The sequence below is a fragment of the Typopeltis vanoorti genome, chromosome 15, assembly GCF_054136105.1.
Source record: "Typopeltis vanoorti isolate ZY-2024b chromosome 15, IOZ_Tvanoo_1.0, whole genome shotgun sequence".
In the NCBI taxonomy this organism is placed as follows: Eukaryota; Metazoa; Arthropoda; class Arachnida; order Uropygi; family Thelyphonidae; genus Typopeltis; species Typopeltis vanoorti.
In genome coordinates, this window is record NC_143563.1 from 1962650 (window position 1) to 1987670 (window position 25021).

The 25021-nt window shown below is 35.3% G+C and overlaps 1 protein-coding gene across 1 annotated transcript in view; it reads left to right on the forward strand.

Annotated features, from left to right (window-relative positions):
* The window catches only part of LOC150098309 (uncharacterized protein C05D11.1-like), a 287991-nt gene that overhangs the window by 211868 nt on the left and 51102 nt on the right, over nt 1–25021 (forward strand). The window contains exon 15 of the mRNA XM_090405135.1: nt 7010–7196. Within this exon, the coding sequence (XP_090261261.1) occupies nt 7010–7196 (187 nt within the window). The remainder of the gene's footprint in view (nt 1–7009; nt 7197–25021) is intronic.

Genomic DNA, 25021 nt, shown 5'->3' on the forward strand with positions numbered 1-25021 from the left:
AAATCGAAACAAGCTTTTTTACTGTATCATTATCGAATTTTAAGTTACCAATGTTAAAGAGAAACCCAAAAATTGATTCATATTTATTTAGTTGTTCAAATCTCTCAATAATTGATGTTAATGCTGAATCAAGAATTACATTTAAAAAAATAATTTGAAAATGTCGCTCAAAATTAGTAATTGATTCATCAGGACATACATAATCAAAATGAGTTTTAACATGTTGAGTTTGTGTGCTGTCGTTAGTTGGGAAATCAGCATTTAACTCAATATTTATGGAGCAAAGTTATGGGATTGGTGCTTAACTTTAAAAAAATTATTTTCGCTTCTGTATGACATCAAGAATTTTTTCGTGACATCTAATGATTTCAAGGCTTCCGTAATATTGCAAGAGATATTTTGACTTCACTTAGAATGTCATACCAAACAAATGTGCCAAATATAAACTTGAAAGAATTCATTTTTTTTGCTAACGAACTAGCTTCCAATTTTGTTTTAATGCTTTGTTGCCCAATTAAGCTGTCATCTACTGTGATGAAAATAAAGCTTCATATATTTCTTTTACTTGATTTCATATTGCTTTTACAGCTTCAACACAATCCCATCTTGTCGTGCATAAAGGTTTTAAAGTAAAATTTTCAATGTGGTTTAAAAGAACTTCCCATCGATGACTCGATGAAGAAAAGAAATTATAGATTGGCTGAATAATGTCAAAAAATAAAACCATATCTACATTGCAGTTTGCTGCATTGCTCAATACCAAGTTCAAGGAATGCGTACAACACGGAACAAAAAAAATGCACTCGGATTTTTGTTCCTTAAAAGTGCTTGTACCCCTCCATGTTTGACCTGTTGTCATATCCCTGACCATGGATATTTTGAATATTTAAGTTTTTTTCTTCTAATAATTTTAAAATTACTTCAGCCATACCACTTCCTGTTGTATTATTAATTTTAATAAAATCTAGAAATCTTTCCTCTATTTGTATAATATCTTGAGTCTTCATTTTTTTCTTTTATAGAAACATATCTTACAATTAAGGACACTTGCTCCTGCCGCGAAATATCAGTGGCGCAATGAACAATTATTGAAATATACTTAGCATTCATTATTTTAGATACAATTTTTTTTTAATTTCATTACTCAATATATTAATGATTTCATTTGTATACATTTCCCTAAATAATGAACACGAATTTCATTGTTTTTTATGCGTTCTACATGTTTTTGTAATGTGCTGGCAAATTCGGCGAATAATTCAATCATTTTCAAACATTTTTCATTATTATTTGTATATAGAGTATCTGAACTTCCTCTGAACACTGTTTTCTTTTGCAAGAAATTTAATAACCGATATTATGCATTTTAAACATGCATCCAGTATTCTTGTTCTTTTTTGAGTAATTTTAGCTGACGAATTGTAATTCATTGTCATTTTTTAAATGCTTTTCGAAATCAATCCATTTTTCAAAATTCTTAAAATGTTCTTGACATTTTTCGTTGAGCTGAAGAACTTGGGACATATGTTTTCAATCGTTATTTCCTTCTGAAATTAAGTTCATAGTTCGAATATTAGAAAATAAAATAATTTGCAGCAGAAACAAAACACTACATTATGTAAAATTGACTATTTGGGAAATGTTGATCAAGTATCTGAGAAAAAACTATTTTAATACTAACTAGTTTCACCAACTTAAGCTGTTGGCATCTTCAGGGTACAGGACTGATGATAGGAACTAAAGCTAACAAAACATGTTACAGACTAGACATTAACAGAATTCTAATTATAAATGACAAAACAACACTGAATGTGTGCATTACACGTGTGGCGCATACATGATTTCACTTGTTGTTTAGGAACGTTTTATAGTTGGTACTAAAGTTCATTTCTTGTGTGTTTAAAAATCTAATTAGGGTCTTCCAGATCTCGGATAAGATTAAACCTTGGTTCCTATTAAGATTTTCTACAGGACAGAAAATTTTCTATTTTCCTCCCACCACATTTCTCAAAAACTCAGCATTGTTGTATACATATGCTAAAGAAGAGAGCTATCCAGATTACAACAGACCAAAGAGATCTCCAAGACTAATTGACACTGATATCCAACAACCTCATTTTGAATGGCTACCCCTGGAGACGTTAACAAGATTCTGTTCTCTGATCCACCACAAAGACAACAAGAAGACACTCAATATATTACCACAATCGTCATTCCATACGTGGGGACAGCCTCTAACAAGGTTGCTAAACTCCTCAAACCACATAAAATAAGAGTGACCTTTAAACCTAAAGATAAAATTCGTAAACTCTTAAGATCTCCAAAAGACTTCCATCCTTTCTTTAAATATGCTGGAGTTTACAATGTCCCATGCTCATGAGGTTTAATTTACATCGGCCAAACTTCGAAGCCTTGAGATAAGACAGAGAGAACACATCAGATATGTCAAAAACAACAGACAAGATATATATGGCTTACCTTCCCATTTCTCCAGAACCAACCATGTCATCGAGTGGGATAAAAGCTGTATCCCTCACATAGAAGAGAATTACCGCTCTCGTATTTTTAAAGAAGTCACAACAGTCGCCCGTTCTGTAGAAAATCTTAATAGGAATCAAGGTTTAATCTTATCCGAGATCTGGAAGACCCTAATTAGATCTTTAAACACATAAGAAATGAACTTTAGTACCAACTATAAAACGTTCCTAAACAACAACAAGTGAAATCATGTACGCGCCACACATGTATTGCACACGTTTAGTGTTGTTTTGTAATTTATAATTAGAATTCTGTTAATGTTTAGTCTGTAACATGTTTTGTTAGCTTTAGTTCCTATCATGAGTCCTGTACCCTGAAGATGTAAGTTGATGAAACTAGTTGGTATTAAAATAGTTTTTTCTATATTCAGCTTTGAAATAATGTTGGTTCAATATCCACTAAATTTGTATAATCAGTAATACCCTAAAAATTGAGTAAAAAAGTCAATGACATTATAAAAAGGGGTACTACTCCTAAACAAAAATAGGCTAAATTGCCATAAAAATAAAGTTCTTTTTGTTTTTTCTTTCTTTCTTTCTGCTGGCTTGTTCTTGATTTTACTACCAAATTTCTTCTTTGTCCGAGTTGTCGATTATTCTATGCCCTTTAGAACCCTTACGATGACCCTCTTTCGATTACCGACAATGGACCTCGTGGCAGCGGATCCAGGTAAGAGAAAGTGAAAACTCTAAGACAGGAAGGTGAACCTTTTTATGTGTGCATTCCAAAAGGTTACAAATCAAGTTGTTGAGGTGCCAGGCAGTTTTTAATAGCGGGAAAATTAATAGAAAATTAATTAATTCATTAATTTATAATACATATATAATATTTTATAAATAATATTTTATTTTATTTATAATATTTATTTATACATAAATTTATATTATTCAGTGTAAAATTGTCCGCACAGTTAGCCTAGTGGCTGTGTGCTTCGCAACCATATGCCTGGAGAAGGAGTGTGTGAGCTTCAATTCCTGTTGGTGAGATGAGGAACTGATGGTTCTTCCTCAGTCATAGCCAAGTGCCATAACCAAATGGTCTACGGCATGGTTAGTAGGGTTTTTCTCTCCAGTTTATCTGGGGTTTTGTGGGATGAAAAGTTCTCGAGGCCGGTTTACAGGCAAACCGGCCTCGAGAACTCAACACCACTGTAGACATAGGATACATCTGGGCATATGGCTTGACCATCTTATCATGTGAACCGTTTAGGTCCAATGATTAATAAATCCTCGACACCGCAAGGTAAAAGAGGGAAAAGGAAGATGAGACAGTGTAACATTGATTATTGTATTATTAAATTGATTTTAATGATGTTGGTTTGAAGAAAAAAAAACCGTAGTGAAAAAAATATTTATGCATTGTAACTCACCATACAAGTCAGCTGAGCAAGGGAAGCAGCAGAAGAATGTCAACTTGTCAGCAAAATGCTTACCGTATTTACTCGAATATAACTTGCCCTCACATATAACTCACACCCCTGATTTTACCTTACGAAAAAAGACATTAAAAGTTTTGCATATACCTCATACCTCACACATGAAAAATGTTTAAACATGTTCACGTTGAGGCGATGGTAACTTGCTCCCTGTGGTAACAAGGCACCCTCCCAAACAGCCATTATACTGCAGATGCAAGAAAAACAAGTGGTTTTATTATATCCTTGAATAAGGTACAGAGGCTTTTGCAGTCTGTTTAATATATTTCTCAACAAATAGTGCAATTAGAGACAGCCAGAATAAAAATGGTGCTAACTAATGAATCGCATGTCCCCTGCCACAGAAACTATGCTGTATAGACTCAAGCAAAACCATATGTTGCACCGAAACACAGTGTAACTAAACACTATTGTCCAATTTTTCAATTACATGAAATAAGTGCTTGTTTTATTGCAGTTGAAATTCTTGATGTCATTATGACAGGTCACAAAGGCTAACTTCAAATAAAATTCTACCAAGAATTGAAGCATGCCATATAATGAGTGTGTGAGTTCACCTGCCAGCTCAAAGTGCAAACAAGGAGCCATAAAATTCAACCAAGGGTTGAAACTTTGTGCGAGTTGAGCCTGCTGGTAATGAGAAGTTCAATCGGAACAATAAATGACACCCCGTCGTGAATGTATTAAAACTAAGAAATATATAGTGAATGTTGTTATGACAGTTTCAGATGTTACGGAATTCGGTTGATGAGAATTAGCATTTTAATTCACCAATTGTTGGTTGCCTTTGTCTTTGGGTTGTGTGATCTTTTGTTAATACCACAACAATCATATGCCCGTTTTCATAGCTGCTCTCTCGTGTAAAATGAAATTTAACTTGTACGTATTCTAATAATTTTTTAAAAAAATAAAAAAGTTGAATGATTTATAAACATATAAAAGGATATCACCTGTAAATCGTTGACGTGCCAGCAAAATTCTCGGACGTGCCAACTCTTGCACGCCTGCCATAGGTTTGTTATATAGGCCTGGACTTCTGTTGAATGCATGCATCTCTTTAAACTGTGATAAACGCTGCGTTAACAGCATTACATAATGACATCATGCGCCACATTATTTTAACAAAAGCTCATTGCCAAGCTATTACACATACAAGGTTATTACAGGGAAAAAAATTAACATTTCTCTAATACAATCTCCTTAGAAAAACATGCAAAAGTGAACATGATAAATTGCATAATTACATATCATGAGAGATTTTACACTTTCATAGTGGAAGTCACATAAAAAAAATTAGATTAGTCATTTGCTCTGTGTTAAGAATTTTGTGTAAATCACTTTTTACAAATTTTTGAAATCTTTCTGTCAAAGAGAAAAAAAGATATGGGATGAAAAAAATCTTACTATATAGAAATGGTATATTAATGAAAAACACTCAAATGTGGTTCTTGTATGGTGCATATATGTTTTTATTTTTTATAGAATAATATGTTATATGATCAGAAATATCTAAACATCTCCTTCATAGCAGTGGATATGGTTGTATATATCATAATCAGGATACATATAGGTATAAAAGGAAGTGCATGATGTTTTGCAATCTTCATGGACAAACATTCTGAACTCAGTGACTTTCAATGTGGCACTATCATAGGATGCCACCTTTGCAACAGCTCGGTTTTGAGAAGTTTCTTCCCTGACAGAAAGCCAGTAGCCAAGGAACAACAACAACATAATTGCAACCTGGTAGCAACATAAAATCACAGTTTATTTTTCACTTGGTTAGAGTATAATAAATTTAGTTTAATCCTTTATCTAAGTGTGAGCAAACAAAGTTTGCACCTGAAAGTATCTTCAGGACTGGGGTAAGGTGGTACAACACCAGGGTACTCCTTGCAAAGGTAGAGCAAGCTACCAACACTCCTATCTCAGTATCTCCCATAATGCAAAACACATCTCCTTGCGGATATGTAAAAAGGTGGCACACCATTTTGCAGCTCCTATAGGAGGAGATGAACTTGCTAATGCTTCTGCCTGGTAGTATCTCCATTTGGGCCTGCCTTCCACTGAAGAGACCTCAATAAAGGTCGAAACTAGTCTGGGTAGTGGCCCTCCCTTTAATGCATAACATTATACATATCTGCAAGGAGATGTGTTTTGCATTATGGGAGATACTGAGATAGGAGTGTTGGTAGCTTGCACCACCTTTGCAAGGAGTGCCCTGGTGTTGTACCACCTTACCCCAGTCCTGAAGATACTTTCAGGTGCAAACTTTGTTTGCTCACACTTGGATAAAGGATTAAACTAAATTTATTATAAAATCACAGAATGAGATTGCTGAATGTTTAAGAACAAAAATTCTCCATCTTCAGTTGAAACACTGCTGTGGACAATGCGTAAGAACTTGGACACTTTATTTAAAAAGACATTTTTATATACAGGAACATCTGTGTAATGATTTAGTGTAATCTTAGTGGATCCTTTGCTAGTATTTGTGATCCGATGTTTGTCTTGATCAGATTTGTTATGTTTCTTAGAGGCAATGTAGGATTAATATTCAGAGATGTTCTTAGAAGCTGATTTGCCTGTTTGTCTGAAATAGAATAACGTGCAGTTGCATGGGACTGAATATACTCTAGGTGGCAGTAAAGGTTGAATTTTATCTTTGTGAGATGTCATCATAGATGAACTTAATAGGCTTGAATGTGCTAGAGATATTAAACTTTAAGATACAAGAGATACATTCCAAAATAAAATACCTTTGATGTAAGGGATGTGAGTCATCTCTTCTAATAGAGGTCAGAGAAAAACAGTTGATAATTGTCTTTGTTGTGGAATTGCAACAGTATAGAAAACTATCAACTACTTTTCTCCCATGCTATGGTACCAATATGTGATATGTTTTCTAACTTTTCATGGGTGTGAGTACGCTGTATAAAAAGTAATATGATGCTGATACTCTTTTGCCCACATTCCTTCACAGCTTGCTAATTTTAAATTATTTACTGGTTATTCTCTTTCTTTTTTTAAAATTAGATTGAGTTTTACACCTTGCTATGATTTGCTACGCTCTCTGGACTCTGATGTTCCTCTTGGTGTCATTGCTGGTGTTGGAAGTGTGGAGTCTTCATTCTTAATTCAAGCATCCAAATGCATAACCTCCTTTCTTCACCCAGATCTTGCTCCTTTGATGGTTTTAGTCCAGTATCTTATTCAATTAGAGGTAAGTTTTGAACTGATATATATTATATGAGTACTACTCTTCACACAATATATAGTAGCATAAGTAGTGTTACACTTAAACTGCTTGATATACACTATCTACCAATAATTGTTCTCTGAACACACCTGTTATTTGAAATTATGGAACATTCTAGGTTTGTTAATAGCATAAAAACCGGTGTATGGATAATAGGAAGCAGTATTTCATCGTAGCTGAATACAGGTGGTGTATGGCAACATGATGTGAACCCACGATGACATCTCTCTCTCTTTGAGAGTGGTGTCATCGTGGGTTCACATCATGTTGCCATGATGTGAACACGTTGATTCTAGATGCCCCAGTTGAGTGGCATCTAGAATCAACGGTGATGTTGGAGATGTTCTGGCATCACTAGTGCAGGTGATGCCAGAACATCTTCTGGCATCACCTGCAGCTGCCAAAAATGACTGACAGGGATAGGAGAGTGTTAAAATGGGTGGCATTTGTTATGTTTCTTCGAGGCAATGTAGGATTACAATTGGTACAGACCATCCATGATGAGTTCCAGAGCACCAATAACAATATAGTGAGACTAATACTGTACAAAAAGAGCTCCGTTTACTGGATTTCCACAGAAGAGCAGCAGCACACAAGCCAAACATCATAACAATGAACAAGGCAGCTTGTCTGGCCTGATGCAAAGAGCATGTGAACTGGACAATTGTGTGGGGTGCATTCAGCTGATTTAGAGTGGAACCACTGGTCGTCTGTGGTTCCATGAAGATAGCTCAGTACCTTGATATTCTGAATAATCAGGTGCTGTCTACACTGCAGAATTTTTATGAAACGGATCCTTGTTACTATCAATGACATTGATAGTAACATCTAAGATGACAGTGCCCCATAGCACAAAGCTGCAGCTGTTATGGAATAGTATGAAGAGATGAGTGTTAAACAACTGCCCTGGCCTGTGCAGAGTCATGACCTCAACTCCATCGAACACCTGTGGGACGAATTGGAGCAGTGATTGGGGTCCAGAGCAGCACGTCCTCGAGCTGTCACTGAACTCACTGCTGCTTTGATGGAGGAATGGAGACAAATTCCACCTGTCTTCAGCACATTGGTGGAAAGCCTCCCTCAAAGGGTGCAGGAGGTGATCAAAGCCAAAGGTGGACATACTTGATATTAGGGTTCACCTGCTGGTATCAATTGTAAATTACTGAAGTCTCTGGACAATTATTGGTAGATTGTGTATATGGCTACTGTGTGATATTTCATAATGCTTTACAGCATAACACCGAGATAGGGGAAAAAATACAATTTATTAACTGACTAATATTTCGCTGGTTTTCTAACCATCATCATCATCAGAGCACGATTATAATTGTGCTCTGATTATGCTGGTTGATGATGACACCTAAACCTTTCTATACATACTACTTGATGTGTATAGTTAAATAACTTCACAATTTATTATCGACATGCTACTTGTGAGTAAACAGAATATTTCTATTATCTGTAGTGAAGCCTTCTTATCTTGCTCATAAATCACTTGCTGCCAGTACGATATTTAGGGCTTGCAATTACATCAGTTGTTCTTGGGTGAAGTGTATTTTTATTACTTTATCCCTTGGTTATTTCATATCCTGGTTCTTTGACCATAGCTAACAAAATTTAATTATACTTACCAGAAACATTTTACAGCTGCTTAAGATGCACTTCAAAAATGGACAAGGATATAATGGCACTTAAGAGTTTTGAATTGTGTTCTAGTGCCAACTAAATACACTGTTAGCTTGGATATCACATCTACTCTTCAACTATTAGGCCATGAATTGGAATCTTACTACAGTTCTGGTTGCTTGTGAAAGTTTCTAGGTGGTAAATGAATTTCCCTGCCTGGAGTGAGATCAGACTTGTATTGCATTTCCTCTAATAGATTCAAATTAAGTGGATATTGAATCCATCATTATTTCAAAGCCGAAGAGAGAAACTACAAGAGTTTCGTGCCGAATATAGATAGAAACTATATATGTTTTGATAGTGTTTTTGAGGAAAAAATCTTTCATTTGCAGCATAGTAGCTTGAATGAATAATGTCTCAGCTCTTTACTCTTCTACAGGTGGTGAGTTCAAACACCACATGGATTTTTGTGAATCATCCTTAGAAGTAAGTGATTTTCATCATTTTTCATCATATGAGCCTGAAGCAGTTTGTCTTCTCAAGATTAGTGTTTCCAGATTAACTAACCCTTAAAGGGATGGTTTCATCATCAAATTCTTGATATGTATCCTCATTGGGTATATAGATACTAGTACTACAATCATAAATTTACATTAAACTTCCTAACATGTTACTCTGTTATTTGATAGGACTTCAATATCATAAGATCTTATATTTTAGTCTTCTAAGACAGTGTTTTTCAAACCTTTTCTGGCCATTGCCTGCAATAAAATAATACATTTTAGATTGCAACCAACACACACACACACACACACACACACACACACACAGATTATACATATATACACTAAATGAAATAAAATTCACAGAACAGTATGTGCCCTTATTACATATAATGAAGTTAAATCAAATAAAACATTTCCTAATAAAATTAGGAAAAGTTTTATTTTATGTAACACATGTGCTTGTCATAAAACATAGAAGGATTCGTTTTTATTCACATCCATTCTTGTATAGTGATAAACATTTCCTCCTGAACAGACACCATGCTGCAGATCGCATCACATTTCAGTGTGATGTTAACAACATGTGCCTTTCCAATCAATCGTATATGTAGAGTATTCATGATCACTGTGTAACACTAAAGGAAAGGATTCTCATAATCCATGGAGATTTGACACACAAGCAGTGCAGTCACTACAGTAAGCTAAAGATATATGTTTCTGTTTTGATTAACTGATTGGCATTTTGAAAACATTGTAGACAGAAGTTGAAAGTTTATTTTTCACTTGGTTAGAGTATAATAAAATTAATTTAATCCTTTATCCAAGTGTGAGCAAACAAAGTTTGCGCCTGAAAGTATCTTCAGGACTGGGGTAAGGTGGTACAACACCACCTTACCCCAGTCCTGAAGATATGGATAAAGGATTAAATTAATTTTATTGTAGACAGAGCAATCTTATTCCCAACTGCATCAAGCTGAAAAGGAAATGTTTTCAGGCCTACCAGTCTTGTCCAAAGTATACTTAGTTGCTGACACTAGGAACCTTATACACTCCAGGGTGGGCAAGAGAAAAAGGCTGATACTTTGGAGAATGGGTGAAGTTTTCTAGCGGGCTGTGATTAGCTATCTTTTCAGATATAACTCTGCATATAGGAAATGGTTTTGATGGGATCTTGTGTATATTAAGTGTGGAAAGGATACCAGCCATTTTGTAGGGGTTGTAGCCATTGACTAAAAAGTGTCTCAAAGATAACTTATTTTTTTTGGCACAATGTGTGTGTGTGTGGCATTAGAACAAGTCATATTTTGGCTCTGTGTTGCTTTGAGGATGTTGTACTGCTGGAATCGATAGCAGTGACTTCTTATGTAAGTACTTTCCATTGTGTACATTTTCTATGAACAGTAAAGGATAATGAACTATTTGCTAGTCATCTAAATGGTGTCACAAACAACTATCTTCCTTTCCTAGACATACTTGTTATACAATGATCAAATGTTCATTATCTTTTTCTGTTTATAGGAAACCTACACACACACACACACACACACACACACACACACACACACACACTAGAAATTACTCAGTAAGCTGTCACACAATCCATCCCATCAGCATGGCATCTTAAAAATACTAAGAGAGAGAGCCAAGGCTATTTGTTCTAATGACACAGAGATACTTTTTAGCCAATGATTAAAACTTCTACAAAATATACAAAATACTGAATGGCCTCCATCCCTCCCAACACAAGATCACATCAAAAGTATTCTCATTCCCTATATCCAGAATACATCTGAAAAGAGAGCTCAGTTCTTCATAAATATAATCTTCATGCCACTTTCAAACCACACAGTCAGCTAATAATCTTCATCTGTTCTCTGAAGGAGTAGCCTCATTCTCTTTAACATCTGGAGTGTATAAGACTCCTTTTGCCTGCAGCTTAGCATACTTTGCAGACCAGCAGATTTGTTAACCTCCATTTGAAAAACTTCGAAAAATGAAGAGTATCCAGAACAAGTCTGCTAGTCCAGACTTGCTATTATTAGCAAGTCTGGACTAGCAGACTTGTTCTGGATACTCTGCACAGGATTAATGGAAGAAGCTGTACTGCTTATTAATCACTAGAGGTCAGAGAAACTATTTTTAGAATTAGCATCAGCTATGACTGCATTAATTTGCCTATGATCTGAGAAATTATTTGAAGACCACATTGATTTCTTTGATTTTACCTATTTTTTTTATCACTTGTGCTTGAACTATTTTTCCAACAATCTAATTAAGCACTGTGTATATCTTACCACAGCTTTAATTTGTGTTTGAAGATGCAACTTTGAAATGTAAGTAACGCAGTAAATTATTTATTTTGTTCTTCTAGTGTTATTTAAAGTACTCATTGATTCTCTCATGTTCTGTTTAAATCACTATATTTACCAAATTATATTAGTTCTGTTCGGTTTTGAATGCATGAGTAGAGCTAATCTGTAGGTGTGTGCATCCATGTTTTACACCTTATTTTGCATCAAACTATCTTCCAGCACCTCCTTCAATTCTAATTGTTGACTTATGACTGAAATATAGACTACAGATTGCTCTGTATAATGCTCAATTTTTATTGTATAATTGTCACATTTTGAACATATTTTCACCTAGCATATGACTTTTGCATATCTACAAAACTTAGATATGGATTCTTGCTATATTTCCACAGTTTCTCATGAAATTGTCTAAAAGTGAAAATCTCTTTATGAATATATCTTTTTTTACCATAACCCACTTGCAGTTTTAATGTTCCTATGTCTTATCAAGTATACTTGCACATATCTTCCTGGACTGCATAGCAGGGTACTTCCCCTGTTATAATTCTCACCTACTTTTTATTTTTTTTTTCTCTCTCTTTTTATAGATAGTACCATGAAAGATTTACTATAAGAGTTTTACATCAATCTCGACTTTGACCTTCTAACCACACCCGAATTATTCAAAGTTGATATTGATGTAAAGCACTTATAGTAACATGGCAAACATGGAAATATTTCAAGTAATATAGCAAACATGGAAATATTTCATACTTCCATGTTTGCAATATTTCCGATGTCAAATATACTTTCCAGCTGCTTTCCACATATCAGGTTTCTGATAGCTTTTCTACTTGAAGTAGTGATATGTAATTGTGTTTTTCTTTTTTTTAACACTCTTTCAAAGGGAAGACAGGCAATATCAAGTATCAATGTTGGCAAATATCAGAAGGGAGAAAACTAGACAATGAGATTTATTTGTGCCTATGGTCCCACAGAAGGTTCTATTAAGGAAGAAATCGAGGAATTTCTTGATAAGGCAGCTAACACAATGAAAAAGAAAAGGTTAGACCTTATTGGAGAATTACTCAGCAGAGTAGAAAATTATTGCCAGACATATAGAAATGCTCTGGAAAAATTTGGAGAAAGGAGAAAAGCTAATAATAATGGTAAGTACTTGCTGGATTTCTGTTTAGAACTAGTTATTACTAACACCATGTACTGACATAAATATATGAATAAATTCGGATGGAGAGCAGGTACAAGAAATAAGACATTTCTCCAATTATATGGTGTAAATGAAATATAACAGACAATACTTAGTCTATATTTGAGTTGTAAGTCAACAGTTAGAATTGAAAGAAAAGCAGGAAGATGGGATGGCTTGATGTTAAATCAAGTGTGAGACAAGGATGTACATTATCTCCACTCTTATTCATCATCTATACAGATAACATTATAAAAGAAAGTGTTATTAAACCTCATTTCACAATTAGAGATGTTATATTTCTAAATAAATCCATGACAAGTCTGCAGGATTCCTTGACTAAATTGAATAACTTCTGTGATAAATTTAGTATGAAAATTAGAAAAGATAGACAATGAAAATAGGCAGAAACACTAAAAACATCAATGCATCCTGAATGGAGAACATACAGAAGAAATAAAGCATTTTAGCTATTTAGGCAAAATTTTTAGTGAAAATGGCAAATTAAATTTGATAATAAAGCAGAATTTGCAAAGCATGGTAGGAATTCAACTGAATTAATTTATACGGAATAAGAGAGAAATTACTAAAGAAATCATAAAATTGAACATCGAATTGAAATTAGAAGAATTTCTATACAGAATTGTGCATAGATAAATTTTTTAAAAAAGATAACTGGCAAAAATTTAATGAACATGAAAAGGAAATAACTAAAGAAGAATTAGAAATCAAGCTGAAAGAAACAAGAAATGGAAAATCACCTGGAGAAGATAAGTTAGGTTCAGAATTATATAAATATGCAGGAATAAAAAAAAAGAATCCTATTCTTTTTTTTCAAAGAAAGAATCCTATTATTCTTAAATAAACTCTATTCAACTAGTAACCCACCAATAGAATGGAAAAAAGCAGTTGTGATCTCTATCTTTAAAGAAGATAGTAGTAGTAAAAATTATAGAGGTATAAGTATACTAAATTCCTCTCTTTTGGTGTTGCACGGTGATCAGCATTCAATTTAGAAATTATGGACTTTACAACCTTGTTATAAATAACTCTTTAAATTTCCCGACATTTCGATCTTCATATTAAGATCATCATCTGGAGCATATACAAATATACAGGACAAGCTGAGTTACATCACACACAGTAAGCTTAAGAAACAATGATTTGGTTACCAGCTATTCTACCGGCATGACCTCTAGTGAAAAAAAAAATTAATTAATTATTTAGAAACTGCATCAAGCTAAATTCTATTTAAGATAACATGAGCAAACATTCTTTTTTATACATAGTTTTCTTTCAGTAACAACGATGTCCTATTTTTAGCCTTACAATTGTTATTTTTGATTTAGGATCCTGGATCTACAGTTCTGTTTATAGTTAACTCTTAGAGAGGAAGGTTCCGTGGGTTGAATATGTGGCTTCCATATGCTTGGGATTTTTAGACCATCATTATTGTTCAGATCGGGGTAGTTGATAATAATCTTATATGCTTCCTTAAATTTGCGTTCATACCATGTTTTGGTGTGATGTAAACAACTGGTGCTTTTCCAGTCAATTCTATGTAAGGTGATCAGGGTATGATCAGAAAGGCCAGCTCCACCATAGTTATTAAATATAATAACTGTGGTGGAGCTGGCCTTTCTTTATTGCACCTGATAGGAATTGTGCGTCCTGTTTCCCCTATTAGTTGCAATAAATACGGTACACTCCAGGGTGGGCCAGCGGAGGGAATGGGTCTTTGGATGAGTCGAGTAAGCTTTTTAATTTTGCATGAGGTTTAAAGGTGGCTTTGAGGTTGTATTTTTGTAGTATTCTGTTTATTTCATCTGATGTCCCTTTAATGTAAGGAATGGTTCTAGTTTTACTTTAGTCTGGATTATCTTTTATTTTTATTGAGGTCTTGTAGAGAATTTTGTTAATAGTGTTTTGGCCTGTAACCATTTTTTCGAAAAGTATTGCTGATAACTTTAAATTCATCTTTCATTGCATGTTCATTGGAGCAGATCTTCGAAGCCCTGTTTTTTCAGTATTAATGACACCTAGTTTTTGTGCTGAGTGGTGGTAGGAGTTTATGTGTATATATTGGCCAGTATGTGTCGGTTTCCGGTGTAAAATCTCGATATAGCTTAAAAATATCAAAGCACTTTACATTGATTTTTTTACAGAGGTCAAGTCCACGAGAATGTTGTAAAAATAACTTGTTTGTCTCTGTGTATTTTGTACTAGATATTTTTGTAAATAATCCTTTGGAAGTTAACTGTATATACTCCTTTAATAAGAATATTTTAGAGTGTTAAAAACAAAGGTAACGTTTTGCTGCCAGAGCTGTATGTAATAGATTTATATGGCGGCATAAAAAAGGTTGTTTATGAAATTTTGTGTGTATGTGAAAGGCTTACAAGCTCTGCATGTAAACACCTCTGAAGTAAGTCAGAAAGGTTCAAACAACTTTCCGATGGCTGGAATTACAATCAACAGAAAGCTTGGAAGAGAACAAAGAGCTGACTGAACTTAAAACTTAGGATGAAAGAATCATACCGAATTCTTCGGGTGTTACAAACTTCGTGCGAGGTCTCAGAGAAGGCATAATAAAAAGGGACAGAGCCAAGCATGAGAGAGGCTGCCTGGTTCCAGACGTCGCCAGAGAAGGGGCCACCAGCAGTTGCAGAGACAGAGCTTCCAGGTCAGAGAGAGGGCCCAGAATTGCTGAAAGGAGAAGTTCCAAACGCCGTAGAAGAGAAGGTTTCCAGACGCTAAAGAGAGGGATCCTGATTGACAGTTGGCGGCAGAAAAAGGAGGTAGTTGTCCAGGCATTGTTGGTGAGCCCAAGCAGAGGAGAAAAGGTGAGACAAATTACCGAAGCACATTCACTCAGAAGATTTTCTTTTTGCCGAAGCTTTGAGTCCACAGCCCGCTATGTTCCCGATGAGACACTGCTGATGCCAGATTTCCTGAGGAAGCTTGAGATCTGAGGTGAAAGAATTGCCATAGAACTTTTAGTGAAAGACTTTTGACTGAATGTGAAATACAGAGCCTTTGTAAGTTACATACTTTTATATAATTCCTCTTGTTATAGAAGGAAGTTGAAGACATTTATTTTTGTTTAATAGTGATAAGAAGTGTCCTTAAGAGAGCCAATTGGCATGTTGGAAATTGGTATCAAATTTGTAAAAATAACTCTAACCTCTCTGCAAGTAAACTAGGAGTTTAAGTTAAATTTGTAAGCAGAGAGTTAATAGATTTTTGAGTTAAAGAGATTAATTAATGTTGAAGTAAAAAGGTTCTAATTTGTGCTAAAGAATTTTTATAGATGGATAGAGAAAGCAATCTCCCTATTGTTTAATTCATATTTCATAGTAATGTAAATAAAATGTGTTTTGATTTTTTTGTTAAAGGAGTGCTGCCTGATTGTTTGTTTTTGCAACTGCACTGTTCCTAAATAAATCGGACTTGTGAGTGGGAAACTAAGTGAGATAGCCGAAGCATAAAGTTAAGTAAACGAATAGACCACGACTGTTTGTGTAAAGTTTTATTGAAGGAATATGTGTTAGAGAAATCTGCTAGCCGTATTATTAAGTTTTATGCTAATTAAATTATATTAGTGGCGCAGTCTAAATTAAATAAATTTTCTAGTATCTTAGGCATAAGACTCGTAGTGCGAAGGGTAGATAAACATAGTACATAATAATATAAGCAAGAAAGATTCAGAGAGAGAAAGCGCGCATAGCTAATTAGAATAAAGCTATAAAGAATTAGGAGTAGAATAAAGATATAGAGAGTAAAGTATAAAGATAAATATTTTAAGAATAACGGTATATAAAGTATAGAGAAAAAAAAATAAAGACACTTAAAATAAAGAAAAATTAACAGCATATTGTTATACCGGTAAACGGTGAAGAAAAGATTGCCAGAAGGAAAAGTGTATCTAGAAACGGAAGTGTTCTGTTTTTCAATCTCAGTTGTGAACTGTTTGTGTTGTTTGTTTAGGTGGCTAAGGAAAGTCTAGTGTCTGGCGGCCATGGGACTAGATAGCTTAGATACGTTGACAATGTTTTCGCGATGTTTCATATAAAAGCTAGCAATAGGAGGGGGGATAATGGAGAGCCCATGGCTATGCCTTCTTTTTGTAGGTAGAAAGCATTTTGCCATACAAAATAACCAGAACGTAATACATGCGCAAAGAGCACTGTGATATCTGGTGGGAATTTGTTCTGTAAAAGAAGGATTGTGTCATTGATTGGGACATTCATAAAGAGGGCAGAGACGTCAAAACTGACTAATAAATCATCTTTTTCTAAAGTAATGTCTTTGATTATGTTTATAAAGTGTTGTGTATTTCTGATATAGGAGGGGGAATGACCTACCAACTCCTTGAGTGTTGCTGCTAATTTCTTGGACTCACCATTATACCCCTCCCCCCTATTGCTAACTTTTATATGGAACATTTTGAGCAACATGCTCTAGATTCCGCTCCTTTAAAACGTAAAGTCTGGCTTAGGTATGTTGACGATGTTTTCCCTATCTGATCCCATGGCTGCCACACTAGACACCTTCCTTAGCCACCTAAACAAACAACACAAACGCATACAGTTCACAATTGAGATTGAAAAACAGAACACACTTCTGTTTCTAGATACCCTTGTCACATGTCTTCCTTCTGGCAATCTTTCCTTCACTGTTTACCGGAAACTGACACATACTGGTCAATAAATACACATAAACTCCTACCACCATCCAACACACAAACTGTAGGAGGGGGAATGACCTACCAACTCCTTGAGTGTTGCTGCTAATTTCTTGGACTCACCATTATACCCCTCTCCCCCTATTGCTAACTTTTATATGGAACATTTTGAGCAACATGCTCTGGATTCCTCTCCTTTAAAACGTAAAGTCTAGCTTAGATATGTTGACGATGTTTTTCCTATCTGATCCCATGGCCGCCAGACACTAGACACCTTCCTTAGCCACCTAAACAAACAATACAAACGCATACAGTTCACAATTGAGATTGAAAAATAGAACACACTTCCGTTTCTAGATACCCTTGTCACATGTCTTCCTTCACTGTTTACTGGAAGCCGACACATACTGGCCAATATATACACATAAACTCCTACCACAATCCAACACATGAACTTAGTGTCATTAATACTCAAGGCTTTGAAGATCTGCTCCAATGAACATGCACTGAAAGACGAATTTAAAGTTATCAGCAATACCATTCTAAAAAATGATTATAGCCAAAACACTATTAACAAAATTCTCTACAAGACCTCAATAAAAAAACAAAGATAAACCAGACTACGATAAAACTATAACCATTCCTTACATTAAAGGGACATCAGATAAAATAAACAGAATACTACAAAAATACAACCTCAGAGCCACCTTTAAACCTCCTGCAAAATTAAAAAGCCTACTCAACTCATCCAAAGACCCACTCCCTTCGCTGGCCCACCTTGGAGTATACCGTATTTATTGCACCTGTAATAGGGGAAACAGGACACACAATTCCTATCAGACAAAAAGAACACAAACGACACATTAAATGTAATAACTATGGTGAAGCTGTCGTTTATGATCACCTTACATAGAATTGACTGGAAAAGCACCAGTTGTTTACATCACACCAAAACATGGTATGAACGCAAATTTAAGGAAGCATATAAGATTATTATCAACTACCCCGATCTTAACAATAATGATGGTCTAAAAATCCCAAGCATATGGAAGCTACATATTCAACCTTCCTCTCTAAGAGTTAACTATAAACAGAACTGTAGATCCAGGATCCTAAATCAAAAATAACAATTGTAAGGCTAAAAATAGGACATTGTTGTTACTGAAAGAAAACTATCTATAAGAAAGAATGTTTGCTCATGTTATCTTAAATAGAATTTAGCTTGATGTAGTTTCTAAATAATTAATTAATTTTTTTTTTTTTTTTTCACTAGAGGTCATGCCAGTAGAATATCTGGTAATCAAATCATTGTTTCTTAAGCTTACTGTGTGTGTGATGTAACTGAGCTTGTCCTGTATATTTGTATATGCTCCAGATGATGATCGTAATATGAAGATCGAAATGTCGGGAAATTTAAAGAGTTATTTATAACAAGGTTGTAAAGTCCATAATTTCTAAAATGAATACTAAATTTCTGTTATAAAATTATATAGCATAATTTAAATAATAAACTAATAAAGTATTCTGAAAACTTTATTTTAGATGTACAGAATGGATTTCGAAAAGGACGATAATGTATAGACCCGGACTTTTGCCTAACATTAATAATAGGGAAAAGAAGAGAATACAATTTAGAAACATGTATTACATTTATTAACTATGAAAAAGCATTTGACAAAGTTAAAAGATTAAAAGTTAAAAAAAAAAGATTAAATTAAAAGATTAAAAAAAGATTAAAAGTTAAAATAGGCATTTTATTTAACATGTTAAAAGGACAAATACTAAATAGTATTCTAAAAGCTATCATAAGTATACATGAAAATAATCAAATACAAATAAGATTAAATCATGATCTATCATATATGAGAGAGATAAACCAAGGAGTCCAACAGGGATGTCCCCTTTCAACAAATTTTTAATATTTATCTAAATTGAAAAAAAAATTTTCTCCTACTATGAACTTAAATACTCTCCTTTTTCTTGCTGATGACCAAATAATAATTACAAATTCTTTAGATAACTTACAGAACGATATTTTAAATTTAAATGAGGTAGCCAAAGATTATGGAATGATAATATCAACAGAAAAATTAAAAACGAGGACCTTTAAATGACAAGATCCAGTAAGAACTAAAATATTAATAGATAACAAGATTTTAGAACATGTGAATTCACTGAACTATATGATTACATATGAAAATGAAAAAGATATAAACCTAAAAATTGCAAAATATTTAAAAATAACAGGTTTAATTAACTCTATATTTAAACCTAACTTAGTACAAAAACAAACCAGACTAAAAGTATACAATACATTAGCCCTACCAGTCCTGTTGTATGGAAGTGAAATCTGGTCTACCATGTCTATGCCATCTTCCTCTGGGTCGTTTTCCTGCCAACCTGGCAGAGAACACTTGTTTTGCTAATCTTTCCTCTCCCATTCTATTTAAGTGACCATACCACCTGAGATTAGCTCTGCTAATGCATTCCTGGATGCTGACAAAGTCAAGTTCTTTCCTAATATCCTCATTTTTAATATGATATTGCCATTGATGCCATCTGTTCACGCCTCTAATCTTTCTCAGGACTCTCATATCTGCGGTCTCTAGTCTTTGGTCAAGTGTTTTACTTCTGACCCAGCTCTCACATCCATAAGTTAAAACTGGTTTGAACACTGTCTTGTATACAGCTAATTTAGTGTTCTGACTAATTTCTCACTTATTCCATATGAATTTATTCAATTGACTTCCCACCATACCAGCTTTGCTGATTCTGTTGTCTATTTCTATATTTCATTTACCATCTTCAGTAAAAATCGTGCCTAAGTAGCTGAAATGTTTCACTTGATCCACAGGTTCTCCATTCACAACACAGTTGACATTTTCAGTGATTCTACCTATTTTCATTGTCTTTGTCTTTTTATTGCTGACCTTCATACTATGTCTATTACAAAAGCTATTCAATTTAGTCAGAGAATCTTGCAGACTTGTAGCAGATTTATTTAGAAGTATAACGCCATCTGCATAAAGCAAAGAGCTGACATTAACATCTCCAATTTTGATATCAGGTTTAATACCACTTTCCTTCATAATGTGATCCATATAGATAATGAATAACAGAGGGGATAAGGTACATCCTTGTCTCACACCAGATTTAACATTAAACCATCTTCCTGTACTTCCTTCAATTCTAACTGCTGACTTACAACTCAAATACAGACTAAGTATTGCTTGATATAAAATGCCCCATTGACACCATATAACTGCAGCGTATTGAATAGCTTTTCTCTTGGCACCTTGTCATATGCCTTTTCCAAATCGACAAAACTTAAAATACAGATCTTTGTTATATTCCCATGCTTTCTCGACTATTTGTCATAAAGTGAAGATCTGATCCTAACAGCATCTATTTGGCCTGAATCCAGCTTGTTCTTCACCAAGCTTTTCTTCCACAATTCTTCTCAACCGTTTCTCAAGTATACTTGCATAGATCTTGCCAGGAACACTGAGTAGGGAAATACCTCTGTAATTCTCACATTCAGTTTTATTTCCCTTTTTATATATGGGTACTATGAGAGCTCTACTCCAATCATGAGGAATTCGTCCCTCTATCCAGGCTTTCTGAACTATGCAGTGCAGCCACTGTAAGACTCTTATACCACCATACTTCAGCATTTCTGGTCGAATATCATCTATTCCTGCTGCCTTTCCACATTTCAAGCCTTTGATGGCTTTTTCTACTTCAAGTATGGATATGTATTCCTGACTGCATGTCTGGTCAGTGTTTTTTATCACTGTGCTGTCATCACTGCTTGTTTCATTTAGCAGTTTTTCAAAGTAATTACTCCATACTTCAAGGATATCTTTTTCTCCTGTTTTCATGTCACCTTTATCATCTCTAATTCCTTTTACAGCACTCTTTCCTCCATTCCTAAGATTCTTCAACAACCTACAGAATATTTTGCCACCTTCTTGATATTTATTTTCTATATTCTTGCCAAAGTCCTCCCATAACTTTTGTTTAGCTAGTTTTACACACTGTTTAGCTTTCTTACATTTGTCTCTGTATTCTGTAAGAGTAAAAGCTGACTTATTTGCCAGGAACTTTTGATATGCTTTTTTCTTTTCCTTCACTGCCTCTTTAACTTCCTGTGTCCACCAGGGAGTACTGATTTTTTTATCCTTGCACACAACGTCACCACATGCCTCTCTGGCAGAATCAATCAATGTTTTCTTCAGAGTTTGCCACTGAATCTCCAAGGTTTGTTTCCTGTTCTCAAACTCTTTCATTTTCTTTTCAATAATATTTCTGTATTTTAGTCTACAGTTCACATCTGAGAGCTGCTCAACTTTTATTCGCTTTAAAACTTTCTTGCATGTTATTCTTTTCAATATGAAATTCAGTTTTATTCTGCTCAAGACTAAATAGTGATCGCTTCCAATTTCAAATCCTATGTACACTCTAGTGTCCTGCACCAGGGAGAAAACATCACTATCAACAATAACATAGTCAATGAGACTTTTCTTATTCTTAGCCTCTTCTCTCCATGTGAATTTGTGCACATTTTTATGTTGGAACATGGTGTTAGTAATAACCAGTCCATCTCCTGAGCAGAAATCCAACAGATATTTGCCATTATTATTAGCTTTGCTCTTTTCTCCAAATTTTCCCAAAATATTTTTGTATGTCTCACAATCATTTCCTACTCTACTATTTAGATCCCCAACAAGGACCAACTTTTCCTTTTTCCTTGTGTCAGTTGCTTTTTCTAAAGCCTCAAAAAATTCCTCCACTTCTACTTTAGTAGAACCTTCTGTGGGACCATAGGCACAAATAAGTCTCATCGTCCAGTTCCCCATTCTCATATTTGCCCACATTACTCTACTTGAGACTGACTGCCATTCAAGAAGATTAGCCTCGTATTTTGTGTTGAATACTATGGCTACTCCTTCTTTTCCTTGATTGTTATTGCCTGAATATAACATTTTGTATTTATTGCTCAGAAAGATCTCACCAGTTTTTGTCTTTTTTTGTTTCAGTCACCCCTATTATGTCGATCTGGTACTTATCTAATTCCTCAGCTAGCTCCATTTCTTTGCCATTCAGGCTTCTTATGTTGATAGTACCGATCTTTAACTCTGGTGATGTTGAGTTGGGTTTGTTTTCAGATTTGTTCCAGTAGCTGACTTTTCGTTCACCCTGGTTCCCTGGCGGAAACAACGGGGGCCTTGTTTAACCGGGCGACGCCGCAGCTGGCATGAAATTTTGTCATGTTGTACCATCATTTTTTATTTTGGTTTAACCAATAAGAATACAATTTGGTCGGCTAAATCCCAAATTGCCAGCCTATCCTCGTTCGTTCAGTATCAAAGTAGATACCCAACAGGGTGCACCACGAGAAGGTGAGGATTGGGCATTAGGTCAGAAGCCCTGGTTGGTTCTCCACATTCCTTTAACGGCTATGTGGAGGTCTCCTCTCAGTTATACAGCTTTGACCCTTAAGCACCTCAAAAAAAAAAATTTACATCCTTTAAAGAGATTCAACGATGACTTCTAATGCTGGAACAGGTCGCTCTAGGCCTAAATCCTTGACAATCATGATTATTATTATTACTACCACAAGACTCCCATAGAGTCAAAGACTCATCTAGGAGGTCCTTATATCACACACACATCTCATCATAACAACACCTTAAACACGCTCAAATTCTCTGCAGACACCACACATTCAGGCAAGGCATTCCAATCATTCACAACTCTGCATACAAAAAACCTGTTTCTCACTCCTCTGCTCAGACCTTCTTTATACAGTTTCCAGGGATGACCTCTGGTTTTCCCCTGATCTCCCACTGTTTTCTATAGAACCTCTCCAACATTGATCCTATAACAACCTCTTCATATTGACCCTCTTCCTCCTATCCACTAGACTCTGTAAATTGCATTTTCTCAACTTTTCTTCATATTCGACATTCCAGAGGTCATAAACTACCTAAGTCAGTTGCCTCTAGACCCTTTCCAACATCTTTTCATCCTTTTGATAACCACTTGTCCAAATCTGGGCACAGTAGTCCATTTGTGGCCTAATCAAAGCCTTATACAATGGAACAAGAATCTCCCTTCTACAAATTATTGTCCCCCTTCATCATTCCCATTAGTCTTTGTGTGTCTTCACAATTTTGGAAATGTGTCCCCTAAATTTAAGCTCCTAATCCACTGTCACCGCAAGAGCCCTTATTTCCTCCACCTTCGACAATATCCCCCACCGAGCATAAATTCTACATCCCATCTTTGTTTCCCAAATTTTAAAATGTTACATTTTGCAACGTTGAACTTGTATCCCCATTCCTGTGCCCAATCACTCAAAAGTATAGTACTGTGCATCCCTCTCCTCTGTCCAAAGAAGCCTTCACCTTATTGTAACAAGTAAGTAGATTATTAAAATATTGCACAGTTAGATCAGTGGCTTTGCACTTCGCAACCATATGCCTGAGGAAGGAGTGTTCTGGGGTTAGTTCCCGTCGCCGACAGGAAGAGCTTAAGGATCTTACTCAGCCATAGCCAAGTTAGCCGGTCTTGGGCGTGGACAGCAGGGTTCCCCCCCTTGCTGTCCATGCCCAAGAATCCTGCAAGCAGGCAAACCAGCCCAGTGAACACACAGATCTACAGCCATAAATACTTAATCCCCCATGAGGGGGCTCAACTTGCCCCAATAGGGACGGGGGAGAAAAGGGAGGAAACTCCATATGAATAAAATAAAATAAATTAAAACATTACCTTCCTCTAGCAAATTCCTGCTATCCATCAAAGATAATACCATTGTTGTCAACCCACTTCTGGATTCTAGTTCTCACAAGCTTCTCCAGCAACTTAACTACAACACCTGACACACAGGTAGGCCTATAGTTTGATGCTTGAGTTCTATCACCTCCTTTATGAAGTGGCATAATCTTGCCTTCCTTCCACTCCTTAGGAACTTCACTCAGTGCAAGACTCATTAAAAATATATGTCAAGGCAAATGTCAACTCCCTTGCACATTTCTTCAGAATATGTGTTGATATATTATCAAGTCCCACAGCTTTATTAACATAAAGTTTGCTCAACTCCCCATACACATCTTGCTCACTTACAGTCATTCTCTCCTCCCCATCATCAACTGCTCTCAATCTCTTCATGAAGTCACATTCACAAGAATGAAAGACCTTTATGAATTGCTTATTAAGTATCTCCACTATATTTTCTGCAACAGCTGTCCTTATACCCCCAAGCTGCATTGATCTCTTTTCCAGCTACCTCCTCATTCCATGCTACACCTGCAAGCTGTCTCCTGAGCTCTTCATAATCACCCACCCTCTTGTAGTTCCACATATACCCTTTTCTCACACTGCTGGCAATGACCAAGGTAATCACTTCCTCACGTCACCAATTGGAGGGTTATTGGACACCTCATTTATAATTACGGGGTGCTTAAGGGTCA